The sequence below is a fragment of the Mytilus edulis genome, chromosome 12 (genome assembly GCF_963676685.1).
Source record: "Mytilus edulis chromosome 12, xbMytEdul2.2, whole genome shotgun sequence".
Taxonomy (NCBI): domain Eukaryota; kingdom Metazoa; phylum Mollusca; class Bivalvia; order Mytilida; family Mytilidae; genus Mytilus; species Mytilus edulis.
Genome location: NC_092355.1, coordinates 63,079,789 through 63,098,515, shown reverse-complemented (window position 1 = coordinate 63,098,515; position 18,727 = coordinate 63,079,789). Strand labels below are relative to the sequence as shown.

Here is an 18,727-nt window from a genome sequence, read left to right as displayed (position 1 = left end):
ACCAAGTCAGGAATATGACAGTTGTTATCCATTCGTTTGATGTGTTTGGACTTTTGATTTTGCCTTTTGATTTTGGATTTTCCTTTTTGAATTTTCCTCGGAGTTCAGTATTTTGGTGTTTTTACTTTTTTCGATGTTTGTTTTGTATTTGCTATGTTTGGAGTCGGTTTGTTGGTTTGTTTATTTTGGTGTTGTTTTATATTCAAAGTTGATATTTTACTAACGATTTGGGTATCGTTTGGCTTAGTATTGCTTACAGAATGAGAAAAACACGTTTCATAACACATGCATTTTTATTTCATGTAGGAAAAATATAACATTTATAACAAAGAATACAATATAAATCAATCTTCATTGGCTAAAATAAAACTGCACCATTTTATCAATAAGAATTTCATTTTCATGACTTATGGTAATTTACGTTCTTTTCTGTCTATATAACTGCAGTATACAAATAAAACGTAGAAGAATGGCAAATACAATTTGAATATAGTGTTGACATATTCTTTTCTCAAGACTGCAACCTCGAACAAAGAAAAGAAAAATGCACCTATTCTAAAATTTCATATTTTAGTTGCATTAGAAGTTGAGCCTTTGATCGCACTGGTCATGCTGTCGCTTCTAAATTTTATCCTGCTTATTTTTTCGTTTAACCTCATTTCCTCATTTTCACGCGAATTATACCCACATATAATCAATCAACCATATTAATTCAGATTAGTTTGTTCAGACAAGCCTGTCCATCAAACAAGTAGACATAATCATTTGAGAGATTAAAATGCGTGCACAGATTACCTATTACCTGAACGGCTATCTGACCGCCTGTATTGTAACTCTCTTAAAGGTGTAACGATTTGTAACAAATCATTTCTATCAATTATTTGTCAACCATAAAGTCTATTTTTACAAATTTAACAATATAGTTGAATAAAAATCTGGTATTGAATATAAAATACTTTAATCTATTCTCTTCCACCAATACAAAAGCACCTAGACACAATATGAACATTTGAAGAAATAACAATATGTAAAAATATTATGATGAACAAGAAAATATAAAAAAAAATACAATAGGGACACTTTGGCGGGATATAGAACAAACTTAAGCTTTATGTATTTTTGGTGACCTTTAAATAGAAAATCAAAGTAAATAAAAAAGAGGGGTATGTATGATAAAAGTAATGATCCCCCTCATACGAAAACAAATCCTCGTTCATTCTATAAAAATACGGTTAGTTATTAATAAATGATTCCGAAATACAGTTTGGCAAGAGTTTGTTATAACACCATACAAATGATAAATATGATAAATATATGACAAAAAATTTTGATATTCATTATAAAATATTTGGTCTCATTAAGTATGAACAATAACTGAACTGAAATTTTAAATTAAAACGTCTTTATATGAAAATCAATCATCAATATATATCTCAAAGCATTTTCTTGTACCCTTAATTAAATAGTATTGAGAAGAATAAAAATGAGACAATTTTGGCAATAGGTACATAAACGGCGGAAATCATACATGAAAACATACAATTCGGACAGGTCTCTTAAAGACTTTTTATTAACACCTGAAGGAAAGATATAATTACTTAAACTGGGGATTCATTTATTTTCGTGGGTATCAATTTTCGTTGATGTCGTGTTGTAATCAATCTCTGCATACAAAGCCTATATAAAATTGAATTTATATGAACATTTAAATTCGTGGTTCACATGAAGCCACGAAACCAATTAAAATTGGTAGCCAACGAATAATAATGAATCCACAGTAGATCGACTTTTATTTTTTTATGATTATCTCGATTTTAAGTGTCATAATATTATATATCGCGTTTATTTACCATATTTTAAATATTAATTGTGTGATTAACATTTTTCAAGTATAATTGTCAGTGACTATTTAATCGTTTTTCTTTATAATGAATAGAATGTATAACTTTCTTTTACCTAAGGGGACCAATACAATGTACATTTGTATAGGACTTTATACTCAACTCACCCTTACTTTTTCTTTTCAACACTAGCCCTAATCATGAAAACTAATCCTGACAAAACAAACTTTAACCTAAGCTCATCTGCAAAGTGAGCACTAACTATAAAGCATGTGATCCCGTACAGTAAAAGAAGTTATTTTTTTGTAACTTATAACTTGATTTATTTGACTTGACTGGGCGGGGTTTAACCGGTTCGCTTGTCTCAATATATAGGTGTATTGGGGGTAAACTCATCAATGAAGTGTTGAGTCATTCTTTTGTAAAATTCGTTTGATGACACTGAATGTTGATTGGAAATCAATGATAATTATAACGGCTTATCACACACATCTTCAAATATATTGTCCTTATGCAAATTAAAATATCAGCTCCGGCCGATCAGTTGAAATAACATTGGTAATAGACTGATGACAATCCAAATAAAACAACATCGATGACAGAATACACAATAGAAAACAATGTTTAATGAAATTTCAAATATTACATCTGGTATGATATAAACATGAATATGTGTTGTTTTATATATTAAACTTCTAAATAACTCCATGACACAACGTTGTATAATAGTATATTTTTAAAGCACTTTGGTACGAGATTAATGTAAATCATTCCGCCAGCAGAATGTATTCTCAAATCGTCTATTCAACATATATCTTTCAAAGAAACTGTATTCAATCGGTCAAATGTCTATGACACAATGCTGAAAATATAACACAAACATATGAACGATAGTTATACTTCAGCTGGGATACTTCCTATAAACAATTTGCACCGTTAATCGTGTGTAATGTCAATTTCGTTTCGCAACAACTCTCTTCACAATCAATGACAAATTTAGCATGTTTGAGAATAAAACTTGTGCATGTTTTCTGTTCCCAATTAAAGGCTATTTATGTAACAAATTATAACGGCAGCATAGCAATAGAAATACAAATGTAAGCAATATACCAATTTTCCCAATTTGAAAAATGTTGTGAATAACTAACACAAAGGCTTTGCTGATCTACACGTATCTCTCAAAGATACAATACAAATTGTGTGATGTGCAAAAAGACATTCACTGATCAGGTATTAACTTCGGAGAAGCACATATACATGTGGCAGTGTGAAATTTGTAGGTTTCGATACCCCATCCTTTACCAAAAAAGATGCATGATTTTTTATTAGTAGTTAGTGGCTTTGAACTAGCTGTCATAACTGCGAGTACTCTCAGATCTGTTCATTGTGTCTTTTTGTGTCGGGATGTATAAGTACCGGGCCACACCACTTGTATTTTTGTCCATCTGATGAGTTAAGCCTTTTTCAACTGATTTTTATAGTTCGTTCTTATGTTGTACTGTTATACCACTGTCCCAGGTTAGGGGAGGGTTGGGATCCCGCTAACATGTTAAACCCCGCCACATTATTTATGTATGTGCCTGTCCCAAGTCAGGAGCCTGTAATTCAGTGGTTGTCGTTTGTTTATGTGTTACATATTTGTTTTTCGTTCATTTTGTTTACATAAATAAGGCCGTTAGTTTTCTCGTTTGAATTGTTTTACATTGTCTTATCGGGGTCTTTTATAGCTGACTATGCGGTTAGGCTTTGCTCATTGTTGAAGGCCGTACGGTGACCTATAGTTGTTAATGTCTCTGTCATTTTGGTCTTTTGTGGATAGTTGTCTCATTGGCAATCATACCACATCTTCTTTTTTATACTCACCGAATAATAACAGAATGTTATATGAATTTACTCACCATCCATTTCTTGTACCACATAACACGTCTTTCTCACAGAGTATTCGCAGTAAGAATTCACCTTCATGCTGTGGAACTTGACTGTAAGGCACAACTACATAGCTTCCCTCCTCAAGATCAAATCGGACAGTTATCTCCCTTTCATCGTTATGTGATTCGCATCTGTTTATGTATTTGTATTTCGAGAAATCTTTACACTCTGGTGTCTTGCACTTTTAAATTTAAAATAACAAAACAAAAATTGAAAAAAGGCACAATTCATACATGACTAACATCAATTAGATTTGTACAATAAGAAGATACCAATGAATACATTGAAGGCAGACATACAAAAATGCAAAACAAATATTAAGGCACTTCACAGGAACTAAAGAGTGAGCTTAACACCTACAATAATTCAGGCTGTATTCTGGTACTTTAGAATGTTAAGCAGTTTCTGATGCGACAGTTTTACTTGGATTTTTTAAATAATGCTCATTTCAGACGATTGGTCTGCTAATTTTCTATCACAAAAACCGTATCTGTATTATAACCTTTGTCATTATTTATTTAAGAATTGGATGCTTCTTTTTGTAAATTTATTTGGGTGTAAAAACGTTGACCGAAGTACGTTTGGTATTAAAAGCGGAAGCATTTAATACTTATAATTACATTTAACATGTTTAATGGAGAACACGATTTCTATCAATATTTCCTTGTATTTACATGCGCACTTTGTTGTAGAAGCGCGTGTCATTATTGATGTTACATTTCAATTTGAAATGAAGTTCATTTCAGAATGACACGATATTACTGTTAACCAATCGAAATAACGTATTATGATGAAACATACGTGTAATGTCATTCACTAATTCAGCGCTCCAAGGTAACAAACGCAGACTGGGAAAATTACTTGAGCTTCAAAAGATCGACACCCAGTGCGTCCACAGGGCAAACGCCTCCTGAATTACGGAGGGTAAAAACAATAGACCACTTTGACATAGATGGTCTTGAAGTTTAGATTCAAGGTACTGATATTGTGTATAATCTTAAGTTAGTGTTGTGGTGATCTTGTTTTTGTTTTTATACATTATGAACCTATACTGTTTAGCCAATTTTTGGTAATATTCTTTTGTCATGGTTTGGTACGTATGCATTCCGCCAATGATTTGTTGTGTTACGGTCTAATTTTGAAGTCATCTCTTTATTTGTTGCTAATATGTGCTTTGTCTATATGACATTTTGTTTTTCATAGTGAATAAGATAATTACACAATGTTAATTGCTGTTAAGTATCCCTATTTTTTAACATTATTACTACACATTGTTGTCAATATATAAAATCAATTATGCAATTGTCATACAAGTGTGATGTTAAACTATCTACAAAACAAGGTTCAATCCGACATGTTCTACGTAACGAGATTTCCGTACCAATTACAATTAAGGACTGTGACAGTTGTTTTTAATTCGTTTGATGTGTTTGAGTTTTTGATTTTGTCATTTGATAAGGGACTTTCCAATCTGTATTTCCCTTGGAGTTCGATTGTTTGTTAATCTATTTTTCAATATCGCGGATACCATTATTACAATTGCACTATGATCTAAAAAAAACACCTTATGTGATCCTTTTAATATAACAGTAAACTATGATTACAAATGTAGTACATGGTATATAATTGGTGTGTTTTTGTAAATTAATTGTACTTTTATGTCTTAATCAGACTTAGTGCCATGCATTCTTTTATTCATATTGAATGTACCTGATGAAATGTGAAACTATTACAAGCTAAGGTTTTTATTAATAAGGTACAATATGATAACATAATTCACAGTTAAGATCATATATCAACATTAATCATAACTAATGAATTCCACCTTAAAATAGAACGAGGAATTACATCGATATCTATTTCTAGTCATAATCTTTATAGTCAGTTCATAGTATTGAGTTTACCAAACTAAGTTGTTCTATTTTGACCTATTCCTTGAATTATGTTATCATATTGTACCTTATTAATTAAAACCTTAGTTTGTAATAGTTTCACATTTCAACACGCATAGATAGTTTATGGCCATTGTTATATTATAGTTCGTTTCTGTGTGTGTAACATTTTAATGTTGTGTTTCCGTTGTGTCGTTTGTTTTCTCTTATATTTGAGTGTGAATTCACATTACTATAAGACGTGTCACGGTACTTTTCTATCCCAAATTCATATATTTGGTTTTGATGTTATATGTGTTATTCTCATTGGATTTTGTCTAATGCTTAGTCCGTTTCTGTGTATGTTACACTTTAATGTTGTAACGTTGTTCTCCTCTTATATTTAATGCGTTTCCCTCAGTTTTAGTTTGTTACCCCAATTTTGTTTTTTGTCTATAGATTTACGAGTTTTGAACAGCGGTATACTACTGTTGCCTTTATTTGTCACCTTATACAAAACCTTGCTTGAAAGAAAGAAATATGTCCAACATTTTTAAATAATAGACACGTCATTTGTCTTCTCCTGTTCTAAGTCAGGAATCTGATGTTTAGTAGTTGTCGTTTATTGATTTTGTTTCCTTTTCTTATTATATAGATTAGACTGTTAAAATACTTTTACACTAGTCATTTTTTAACCCTTTATAGCTTGCTGTTTCGGTGGGAGCCAATACTCCGTTTTGAAGACCGTACTGTTACCTATAATGGTTTACTTTTATAAATTGTGACTTGGTTGGAGAGTTGTCTCATTGACACCTAATTAGAATAACGATTATATGGAAATTCGAGGGACACATAATGTTAATAAATCTTATTAGAACAAATAAATATTACTAAGAAGTCAAAATTAAATGAAGTTTAAAAAAAACCAACAATATATTTAGTACTCTATGTTAACCAAATGTATTCAGGACAGTTATATCATGTCTGTTTGTTTTGTCCGCACATCGTTCTTTATATAATGAAATTTTATTTTCAACTCTATTAACACAGGTTTAATACCTCATATTCTGCATATGAAAATACATGTACCAAGTCATGAATATGCCATTTGTTATTTACTCGTTTGATGTGTTTGAGCTTCTGATTTTGCCATTTGGTTACTGACTCTGTAATCTGAACTTTTCCTCGGAGTTCGGTATTTCGGTTACTTCACTTTTTTCTAGGAGGGACAATTCTAACAAGACACGCATAAATTTTACCTTGTAAAGGCCAAAGCCGATAGGAACAAGTTGTCCATAGGTCGATCCTCTACGGTAGTCCTGTAGGAGTGACACGAGAATGTGGCTTTTACCATGGTAGTTTTGTGGTATCATTTCATTTATCACACCTGGCTTGCTGATCGTAAAGTATACACGTGGACATTTTGATAGGTTTGATACATCTAGCTCTAAAATAGAAAGGCAATGAGTGACCTTTTGCATGTCCATGGATGTGATCTATATATGCGCTGTTGAATCATTAAGTAGAGAATTTCGTTCAGATCTTTATTAAATTTATATACATATTGATACAAATACAGGTTTTGAAGTTTTATCATCTGTATATTGCTATATGAATTGATGTTTGTTTTTTCTCTGTCTTCTTTTTGGTACTTATTTTACTGACCTACCTCAATTTTTTAAAATTTTTATCATCTCTTTGATTTTTGTGTTTGTAACAAAAGAGCTATAATAAATTATGGTAATTTTTTGTTTTTTTATTACCCATCGTTAACAACTAAGATTAGAGTAAGGTGTACAAAGAAAATGTATCAACGGTTACTTATATTTCGTAACATGATATTGTTTTGCCATTTCTTCTTTGTTCGTTCCATTAGCAAACATTAAGAAACAATAAAATTTAACAAGTGCAAAGACCTTTGTAAGAGGAGATTATAATACCAAATTTCATAATGTATTTCGTAGATTAACGATAAGGAAACGAGTTCAGTAACAAAAAACTGTCAGGGGAAACGGTCCTATTTCACCTAAAACAAAAATCAAAAGACTGTCCAAGGTTAGGGGGAGGTTGGGATCCCGCTAACATGTTTAACCCCGCCACATTATTTATGTATGTGACTGACCCAAGCCAGGAGCCTGAGTTTCAGTGGTTGTCGTTTGTTTATGTGTTACCTATTTGTTTTTTTCGTTCATTTTATTATATAAATAAGGCCGTTAGTTTTCTTGTTTGAATTGTTTTACATTGTCATATCAGGGCCCTTTATAGCTGACTATGCGGTATGGGCTTTGCTCATTGTTTAAGGCCGTACGGTGACTTATAGTTGTTAATGTCTGTTTCATTTTGGTCTCTTGTGGACCGTTGTCGCATTGGCAATCATACCACATCTTTTTTTTATATTTAGAAGTAAACATACTATTTATAGTACGATCAATGCATCAAGCCGTTAGTTTTGTCGTTTGTATTTTGTTACATTTAATTTGTAACTTCGGGGCCTTTAAAAGCTTACTATTCTGTATAGACTTTACTCATTGTTGAAGGCCGTACGATGACCTATAGTTGTTAATTTCTGTGTCATTTGGTCTCATGTACAGAGAGTCTCATTTGCTATAATTCCACAACTTTTTTTAAACTTGAATAATACCGTATATATAAAATATGTTTTCCGTAGTGTATGACTTGCATAAAGTACACATATTGCTTTTTTGTCAGGGAAACTCTATTTTTACTATTATGGAAATGTTGTCTCTGCTATGTGGGAAGATACATAATTATCCGTTTTTTTTTAATTTTTAAACAAACGTCATTTTAAATATATGTCACTATGCACCAATATCAGGTTGTTTACCGTTGACCACACACTACTTTGTTAAGAGAAGCTCTTTGTTTATCATGTTTATCTTAATGTAATGCATTTCTGCTTAAAAACGACGTCTGTATAACATTCAATATCAAACCGTGACTAAATTCAGGAAATCGTTCAGAGATAACACACATAAAAACTTCTTTGCACTTGTCCCGGTACAAACAAATTGTTTGATAATAGCTAAAATGAAAAGAATTTAGATAACATATTGATTCAACTTACTTATCCATCTGTCATGATGTTCTACTAAAAGTTTCCAGCCCCCACGTGACCGGAAGAAGTCTGTTTTCGTTGCTAGGAAACTACTGTGAGTCAAGTGTGATAAAGACGATGAAGAGAAGTTTCTTCCGATCAGCGGAGCACTTTTACGTCTATATGCATACGCAAATCCTGCCTGAAATCCTGTTATATCTGTCTCCCCATTTATACTGTCACCATCCGGTGACTTTTCGGAACATATACTTTCAATCCTAGAGAATGGATAAACTGCAGTATCATCCGAACTACCTCTGCGCCAGTACCACCTCTTCTTGTAAGCTGGACAATCGGAATATTCGTTGTTATTTTTGCTACATGGCACATTTCTGCCATTTAAAAGCATGTTCATAATATTATCAGTTTGGGGACTTGACGTAAAACTGTGACGTTTTTGAATTGTGTCATTTGGCGGGTTTAGAGAGTTATGTAGTCTATTTTGGGATTGACCATTCCTAACAATAAATGATGATGCTGTTGAATTGCGACTACTTATCGGAAGTGCTCCGTCTATACTTTGACCGCTAGGAGGACGTGTTGTTGAATCGCTTGAATCTGAGCGCTTGTAAATACGTTCTATTGACAACCCTTCTGAACGGAAAGGGTCTGTTCCACTTATTATAATCAATCCACCAAAATTACACCTGAAATCTTCATATTTCATCCAGTACTCGTCCTTATCTTTGCACTGGAGTGGTTTATATTTTTCCATGAACCAAAGGGATACAGACCCCCATGAGATTGGATCACTGCAAAGAAAATCGAATGTTAAATTTATCATCATTGTTAAAATTAAAAAGAACATGCATGTTAGAGATTCTGATGAAACTGTTAAAATTTGTATTTGTAATTGTTATTCCCTTATTTTAAAATATTTTTATTCACTTAGTAAAATATAAGTTTATTTTTGTTCTCAGCGACATATATCTAAGGCATATTTTGTGCGAGAAAAAAGCAGAATCAGTTTTGGACTCTTCAAAACGATATTGCACACATGTTCATCCTTTGAAATTTTATAAAGTACAAAGTGAGTTGAACTCTTCAGATAAAAGGCATACATTATATACAGCCTAATGTTTGAGGTAACGCTGGTGTTTCAGTATACAAAAGAGAAATAAATTATCATTAAGTATTCTAATGAATGATTTATTAAATACAATAAAATGAAAAAGAAAGTACCAGTCTTTGTCCCCCAATAAGGGCCTGACATTTAATGTCAGACATAATGACGGATGCTGATAATTTTTAAGACTATATCAAAGTGTGTAGTGTTAAATAAATGAAAAATATATTTAGTACCAGTGTGTGTTCCCGATAAATTTAGATATTTAGGATGCTGGGAATACATCAGACTATGTCCCAGTTTGAACTAGATAATACAATGAATAATATAAATACCAGTCTGAAAATTTTCCATGCCAGTTTGGTTCTGCTGTAAATTGACATTTCAATCTGACCATTTCTATCAATCGTCCATCGGTTGTAGGAAACTATGTTAAAAAAAAACATGTTAGAATTAGTATATGGTAAATATAGATCAGGCCATTGCCAAGTTTTCTTTTGACTCGTTCACATGGCGTTTAAAATTGTAATCCTTTTTCTCTATTTTGAATATCATTTTATTAATCTAGCATCTGTTGCATATTGTTTTTCCAATCCAACTAAATTGTCTTTTGAATTTGTAAGGCGAAATGATATGGTAAGCAATTAAAAATGTAAATACCCTCATTAAAAAGGAAAATAAATAAAAACAAAATTAAATATTATACCTTCGTCGTAGCCGTTATAATGTGTAGATATCGTGTAAGGTCTTCATTCTCTTCTTCAAAACTAGTGTTCTAGATAAAGATAATTAGAAAAGTTACCATAGATTAGGTAATGGGCATGACAACCTATTCATAAGATTTTATTTTGTTCCATTAATGTATGCGTATCTAAATCATATATGCAATATATAAAAAGATAGAAGATTTGGTATAACTGCCATTGATGCATTTATCCATCAGAGATGCAATGACGTAGAGTAAAGAAATATATATGTCACCACATGGTCCTTATCATAGAGCAAGATCCATATCGTATACATAAATAAGGCCGTTAGTTTTCTCGTTTGAATTGGTTTACATTGTCATTTCGGGCCTTTTATAGCTGACTATATGGTATGGACTTCGATCATTGTTGACGGCCGTACGGTGACCTATAGTTGTTAATTTCTTTGTCATTTTGGTCTCTTGTGGAGAGTTGTCTCATTGACAGTCATACGTTCTTTTTATATATCCAATATAATAAAAGTTACACCAGTTTAAACGATAAAAACTAAAAGCATGATGTATTTATGAAATAGTTCACGAAAAAACAAGTAAGATAGATAACAACCAACGATAATTACTGAATTGCAAAGCCCTGACTTCGGACGGGCATAACATGTGTTCCAGGCTCATTCATCTTCTTATCGGTGTCAATAATTTTACATGAGAACAAAAATGAAAATCCGTTAAAAAAATCATCAGATCGTCATAAATACAAAAAAGAAACATAAAAAGGACCAATATTTGAGTACTCGCAGTTACCGACAGCCAGTTGCAAGCCAAGTATAACTAATAAACAGATCAGGCAAAGTGTGGGCTGTTGTTTGTTAGTTCGTTTTTTTTTTACCTTTCGATCATGCTGTTTTTCTTTTTCTCTTGTTTCATATAAAAAAAGATTTGTGTATTGCCCTCGTGGTTTTTCCTTGCCTTACTAATAATGATAATTATACAGTCGTGATAACAAATGTCATTATTCCACGTTTTTTGGCGGCTTCAATAAACGTAAAAAAGCAGTATTCGTATTGGGTGAATTCTAGCCGTACTTATCTACCAATCGTCATATATTTAAGACTTCAAGTGATCGAGGCAGAGTCAGACAATAACTATTTAAATCATGTCATGATGACAATTGAATATTTCATACGAATGGGTGGACAAACTCCCTCAAGCAAAGTTGGCTTTAGATGAATTTGGCTATTTTTATGCCCCACCTACGATAGTAAAGGGGCATTATGTTTTTTGGTCTGTGCGTCCGATCGTCCGTCTGTCCCGCTTCAGGTTAAAGTTTTTGGTCAAGGTAGTTTTTGATGAAGTTGAAGTCCAATCAACTTCAAACTTAGTACACATGTTTTCTATGATATGATCTTTCTAATTTTAATGCCAAATTAGAGTTTTTATCCCAATGTCATGGTCCACTGAACATAGAAAATGAAAGTGCGAGTGGGGCATTCGTGTACTGAGGACACATTCTTGTTTTTAGGTATTTCTGACATATAGCTGTTCAACGATTTTCGATACTTATTCATCTTTGGATTTCAAATATTTGGCTTTGAGTGTTCCTAATGAAGGTAAATCCAGTAAAGCGCTTCGGACGCAATAAATTATTTAACAGTGTTGATTTCCATTTTTGTAAACAGACTAGGCAGGCTAGCATCACACTTGTCATGTATTTGGTCGAATTTAAACTATTGTCCAGTAATTTGGCACTACAGAGCAGACAAAAATGAATAAACAGAAAAAAAAATAAAGAAAGAGCTCTTAAATTCATCTGTTAAGATTCGGATACGTCGTAAGAAAAACTGTTAGAAAATTCAAAATTGCATTCTTTAGAAGTAGGAAGAATAAAAACTAATGCAATAGAAACATTCAAAATGATGAATAAAAAAGTCGAAGTTATCTTCATGGTTTATCAATTAATTGATATCAAAATTCATCAGTATAACTCAGCAGTTCTCCCGCGTGTCAGAACATCCACGTATGCTTTGAGATCGTTTCACTACGATGCTGCATTTTTCCAGAAATATGATTAAACAATCCTGGTTATAGTTATCAAAAGTACCAGTATTATAATTTAGTACGCCAGACGCGCGATTCGTCTACATAAGACTCATCAGTCTATAACTTGTATATGTTATCTTTTTATTTTGCCATTCACTTTGTTTAAATTTTGTTTTGTTTTTATAAAACTTGTGTGTGCGTGTATATTTTCGATTCGATTTTCAAATCTCGGTGTTTATGTCGTTTCATGGATATCGTCTGTTGTTTTTTTTTTTCTTTTTCTCTTTTAGCCATGGCGTTGTCAGTTTTTTTACTTATGAGTTGGATTGTTCATTTGGTATCTTTGGTCGCTCTTTAAGAATCAACTGAACGTGAACTTACAACAATCTAGGTCATTTATATATTGTAGTATTAACAAGGTCTTGTATATTGTAACAACATATGTGATTTACATTCTATATATAGTATTTGCAATTATATCCCTGATCTAATCTATTATTGTGGGATTCAATTATAGAAATGGATCGTTAAGTTGGGCCATATATACATATTATAGCACTTTATTTGTAGATAAACTTTGAATAATATTTCATGTACTAATCAGTTCAATTATAAATGAATATCCTTGAATCCTTCTTCATCAACAATCATCTCATGGCCATTGTACATGCATTGCCTATTATTCGTGAACTATAACGGTAAATATGTGTTACTTCATTATCATTTGAGTATAATGCATATATATATCTATACTCGAGTAAAATACAAAAAACAAGAATGTGTCCAAAATACACGGATGCCCCACTCGCACTATCATTTTCCATGTTCAATGGACCGTAAAATTGGGTAACGAATCTAATTTGGCATTAACATTAGAAAGATCATACCAAAGGGAACATGTGTACTAAGTTTCAAGTTGATTGGACTTCGTTCATCAAAAACTACCGTGACCAAAAACTTTAACCTGAAACTCGCACTTTCATTTTCTATGTTCAGTGGACCGTGAAATTGGAGTCAAAAGTCTAATTTTGCTCTATAATTAGAAAAATCATATCATAAGGAACATGTGTACTAAGTTTCAAGTTGATTGGACTTCATCTTCATCAAAAACTACTTTGACCAAAAATTTTAACCTGAAGCGGGACGAACGGACGAACGGACGCACAGACGGACGAACAAACGGACAAACGGACAGACCAGAAAACATAATGCCCCTCTACTATCGTAGGTGGGGCATACAAAAACAAATATAAACTGTTTGAGTGGGCAAGTTGTTTTAACATGATTGAAGAACTTAATTTAATTGGTTTAATTTGTCTAGCAATAGAAAGGATCAATTGTACACAAGGCAATAATAGGATACTAGTGTTCAAAAGTCATAAATCGATTGAGAGAAAACAAATCCTTCTTACAAACTAAAATCGAGGGAAACACATCAACTATAAGAGGAAAACAAAAGAACAACATAAAAACTGAAGTGAAACAAAAACAAACGCCAACATTTATAGAAACGAACTACATGTATTTAATAAAAATTGACATATTCCTGACTTTGTTAAAGTCATTTTAATATAGAAACAAATGGTGGGTTAAACCTGGTTTAATTACATGCATGAACCTTTTATCGAGTTTTTTAAAACGTTTACCTTTAATTTACACCACGGAGCATTATTAATCATTTCCATACTTCTTTTTTAGCATTTAGCATTTCCTATCATTTACCTTCCTTGAACTTACACTTTAGCTTTTTGTTAAGCATTTCCGTGCATATATCTTTAACTAACACCTCTGTTTTTTATTCAACATTTTTATATATTTATCTTTAATTAACACCTTTGCTTTTATTTGGGATTTAAAAACAAGAACCAATCTAGCACCTTTCTTGAAGCATTTTTTTTCTATTCTGATATATCCAAACATTCACCATTCTACATAAGAAAATGATTGTTCTAAGTCAGAAATATAACAGTTGTGCATTCAGTTGATGTGTTTGAGATTTCGATATTGCCATTTGATTCGGGACTTTCATTTTAGAATTTTTCCTGTTTAACAGTGTGCACCACATTTTTATGTTATTTCGAATAGACTGACAAAATATTACAGTTATTTCTAATAATTACATTCAAAATTCCATGTTAAACCAGCGTAAATCATGAAAAAACGTGGATGACTTCATGGTCACATGACAACATTGTGTCTATGATATGATAAACAAAATGACGTCAGCCAATCAAAAGACGCGCTACATCCAAAATTAAATTATTTGACCATAAATAATCTTACCTCAATGGATTCCAGCGTATGGTGGAATCCAGTATGTGTAAGTCTTTTGTCGTTTCTCCAACAGACAAGTAGTGATCGATTCGAGTACGACTTATACATAATGTAAAATAAGTTTTCTGGCGGATTTATATCTTGTGTATAAAATTCACAGATATCTCCGGTTAGATCAGACAATGCATTCAACATGTTACCAATTTCTATCGACTCGTATGTCTTCATAATTCTACAAAAAAAAAAGAATGAAAAATAGATTATTACTGCTAGAATTCACAAATTACAAAATAATGCTGAAGATTTGATTTCTCCGCAAAAAAACCTCACGACTCCACGAAACGTGGAACAAAATATTATGACCAACCGTGCCCTCGTATTATTCTTTGAAACGAAGATTACTCGGAATAACCGCAAACCCGATTATAAACTTTATATATATAAATGAACAATAAATGTATATCTTCAGGCATAACGAGTTGTTTGACCGTTATGGAATAACCGTTTCACAGATGATATCGGATATGTTCCTTATGTCATAACTCGAATACTCTTCCCTTTCCACGAATGTTACGTACCAAATTAGATTATTTACTGGATTTCTAATAAAATAAGCAACACGACGGGTGCCACATGTGGAGCAGGATCTGATTACCCTTCCGGAGCACCTGGGATCACCCCCAGTGTTTAGTATATAGGGTTCGTGTTGCTTTGTCTTTAGTTTTCTATGTTTTGTCTACTGTACTATTATTTGTCTGTTTGTCTTTTTATTTTTAGCCATAATGTTCTCAGTTTATTATCAATCTATGAGTTTGAGTGTCCCCTCTGGTATCTTTCGTCCCTCGTTTACAGAAATATACAATTTTAATAATTCCTTATAACAGAGGAGACAGATACCACAAAACACAACATAGAAAACTAAAGACTGAGGAACACGAACATCACCAAACACTAGGGGTAATCTTATGTGACCCGGAAGGGATAGCAGCTCTGGAAGGGATAGCAGATGATGTTCCACGTGTGGCATCAAAATACTGGAATGGCGGTTCGAGCACAAATATTGAGGACGGGAGCACTGATATAAAAGTTTTCATGACCGTGAGACATGGACAACTGTTTATTAAAATGTTGCTCAGTCTTTAGTTTAGTCGATGATGCGTTTAAGACTGCTGTTTGTCTGCAGGTTGTTTATTCGTGTCATAATAACATGGAGTTGTTAATGCGATTTCGTTTAATGCGTTTGTATATACAGTGCAACCTGTTTAAATCGAACCTCTTCGTGACTTAAGATTTTGTTCGGTCTTGGCCGATGTTTGGTTTTATCAGGTTCACAAAACACTGTAATTGATACGACGGTGCTTCAGAACATGTTTTGTTTATACAGGTTTTCGGTTTATACAGGATTCGGCTTAGTCAGGTTTCACTGTAATTGGTATCTTCCGCCTTTCTTTCGAATCATGGTGGTAATTTTGCATCGCAAAAGACCCCAATTTTATGAATAAGAAGACGCGGTATGAGTGCCAATGAGACACCTCCACATCCAAGTCACAATGTTTTAAGTAAAGGCAACAGTAGAATACCGCTGTTCGAAAGTCATAAATCGATTGCGAGAAAACAAATCCGGGTTACAAACTAAAACTGAGGTAAACACATCAACTATAAATTAGAGAGAAACAACAGAAACACTGAAGTGCAACAAAAAATCAAAACGACAATGCAACACACAAAGAAACAAACTATAAGATATCCACTGACATTTTCCTAACTCGGTACAGATCATTTTAACAAAAAATATTGGCTTGAACCTGGTTTTGAGGCTAGCCGAACCTCCCATCTTTTATGACATCGTAAAATATAACACTACAATAATAGCATTATATGACAGGACTACAGTACAAATAAATGCAAGAGCATTACGGACAGAGAAATACACAAATAAACATTAAAAGTTGACAAGAATAGGTCAAATTAAGGCCTTCACCACGAGGCCTTAGTTATACTGACTGTTATTCTAATAAAATAAACCTTTAATGGTATTAGTAAGTTTGAGCTATTTTCATATATATAGACATATTAAATCATGTCCCATGATGTCAAGGGACATGCTACGATTCAGATTGTCTAGCCATATATATAAATAATTGATTCATTTTTGTTCTTCAACCATTATTAAAATTCTAAATATAAATCATATTTTGTTTTCAATAAAGTCAGTTTTACGAATCAGCCAACTTTCCATATCAGTAATTAATAGACGAATCTTCTAAATGCCTTTATTACATTCGAACTTTTTTTTACCGGGTTTAAGTATGTTCGAATTCCCTGCGCCATAGGTTTTCCTTATCTTTTTAAGCTATGCAAATTTCTTGGAGTAACACAATTTTTTATTATTATTCCTGAGAAGTTAACTAGAAGAATTTGTTTAAGATTTTTTTTAACTTGCTGGTGATTTTCAAAATAATCATTTTGATTTTGATGATTAACGTAAAAAATAATACGTCAGTTTTTATCATAAATATTTGTTTTTGATTGACTTGGTCCAGTTTATACACCAATACATTTCTTTAGAGCTACGTTTAAGGTATAAATTAAAAATGATAGAATAATTATGTTCATACTTTGCAAAAACGAAATATTCATTGTGAAATGGCCAAAAATATAATAAAAATGATAGGTCACCGAGAATTTTCTCAACCTACAGGTATTGACAAAATGACAGTTTTTGGATGTATTACACAGGGGGAAATGGGATTAGAAGCTGAACTAAATGTTAGAGTTATATATTAAAATATGAGATGAAAACTTTTAGATTTTTTTTTGAAAATATCAAAAGAATAGATAAGGTAACAGTAAGTTTTTTTTTATTTCCACTAAAGGAATGACTGCAATATTTTTGTTCTCTCAATGAAGAAATAACATAAAAAATGTAATACACACTGAATAAACCGCGTAGCACCACATGTTATTTCGAATAGACAGAACAAATATTAATAATTTAATTCAAATTACATTTTAAGCTGGAGTAAATCACGTAAAAACGATACGGGCAGATGCCAGTTTTATGTCTTTGAGCTGATAAACAAAAAATTGCAAGCCAATCAGAAGACGCGTTACATCAAAAATTAAATTATTCAAATATAGAATAGCAAAATTTCATGCAGATTACTTCAGAAAATGCTCTACTTCAGAGTTACATCCTTTTAAAATGCCAATTTAAAAATATTGAAAATGAAGCAAAATCTACACTTGTAAAAATATTAATATTCATAAGTTGAAATCTTATAATTTTTTTCATTTAAATGAAAACTCACATCAGTTATCTACATTTCTAATTATTTTTTTCTTATTTGATTAAAAATCAAGATTCAAGGATCTCTTTTTTATCGATCTAATATGTCGAAAGACACCCATACATGTTCTACCTTAATCCTGATACATTGTAATGCTTTATAAGTGGAGATATGGAATTCTTATTTTTCTCTAGCCGAAACCTCTATTACACGTTTAATCTATATATCTGTCATCTAAATGCCCTTCCCTTGCGCATGAATACATGTTTTGGTTATCGCAAAAAACTAAAATTTGCTATCTGATAAAAAAATCCCGAAAAAATATATCTAACTATCAATCAAATGAATGCTTTGTGTTCATTATTTAATCTAAAGGTGAACGCAAGGCAAAAAAAAACCCTATTAATTAAGAGCTGATCTGTGTTATTATCGCCGTCATCTTCTTTACATTCTAGTCGTCCCTCTAAAAATAACTAACGTCAAGAGCCACTGCTGGAAGCCCTCGCGACCAATCATATAAATGAATTCCTAATATGCAAATCGTATAAACATAAGTCAGTGCTAATTCGCCTTTCCAGAATCAGTAGAACTATTGGTT

The 18,727-nt window shown here is 32.2% G+C and overlaps 1 protein-coding gene across 2 annotated transcripts in view; it reads right to left on the bottom strand.

Annotated features, from left to right (window-relative positions):
* Positions 1–274: 274 nt before the first annotated feature.
* The window catches only part of LOC139498917 (uncharacterized), a 50,176-nt gene continuing 31,723 nt past the window's right edge, over positions 275–18,727 (bottom strand). Inside the window, exons 4-11 of one of the 2 annotated variants that reach the window (XR_011658045.1) lie at positions 14,849–15,071; positions 10,529–10,597; positions 10,158–10,249; positions 8,727–9,508; positions 6,901–7,088; positions 3,740–3,951; positions 605–2,703; positions 275–550 (exon numbers count right to left, since the gene is read on the bottom strand). Coding sequence is in view for 1 of the 2 variants with exons in the window: in XM_071287507.1 (XP_071143608.1) it covers positions 2,691–2,703; positions 3,740–3,951; positions 6,901–7,088; positions 8,727–9,508; positions 10,158–10,249; positions 10,529–10,597; positions 14,849–15,071 (1,579 nt within the window). In the remaining variant the exon portion in view is untranslated. Of the gene's footprint in view, positions 2,704–3,739; positions 3,952–6,900; positions 7,089–8,726; positions 9,509–10,157; positions 10,250–10,528; positions 10,598–14,848; positions 15,072–18,727 lie in introns of both variants that reach the window. The other variant, XM_071287507.1, reaches the window with a different exon arrangement.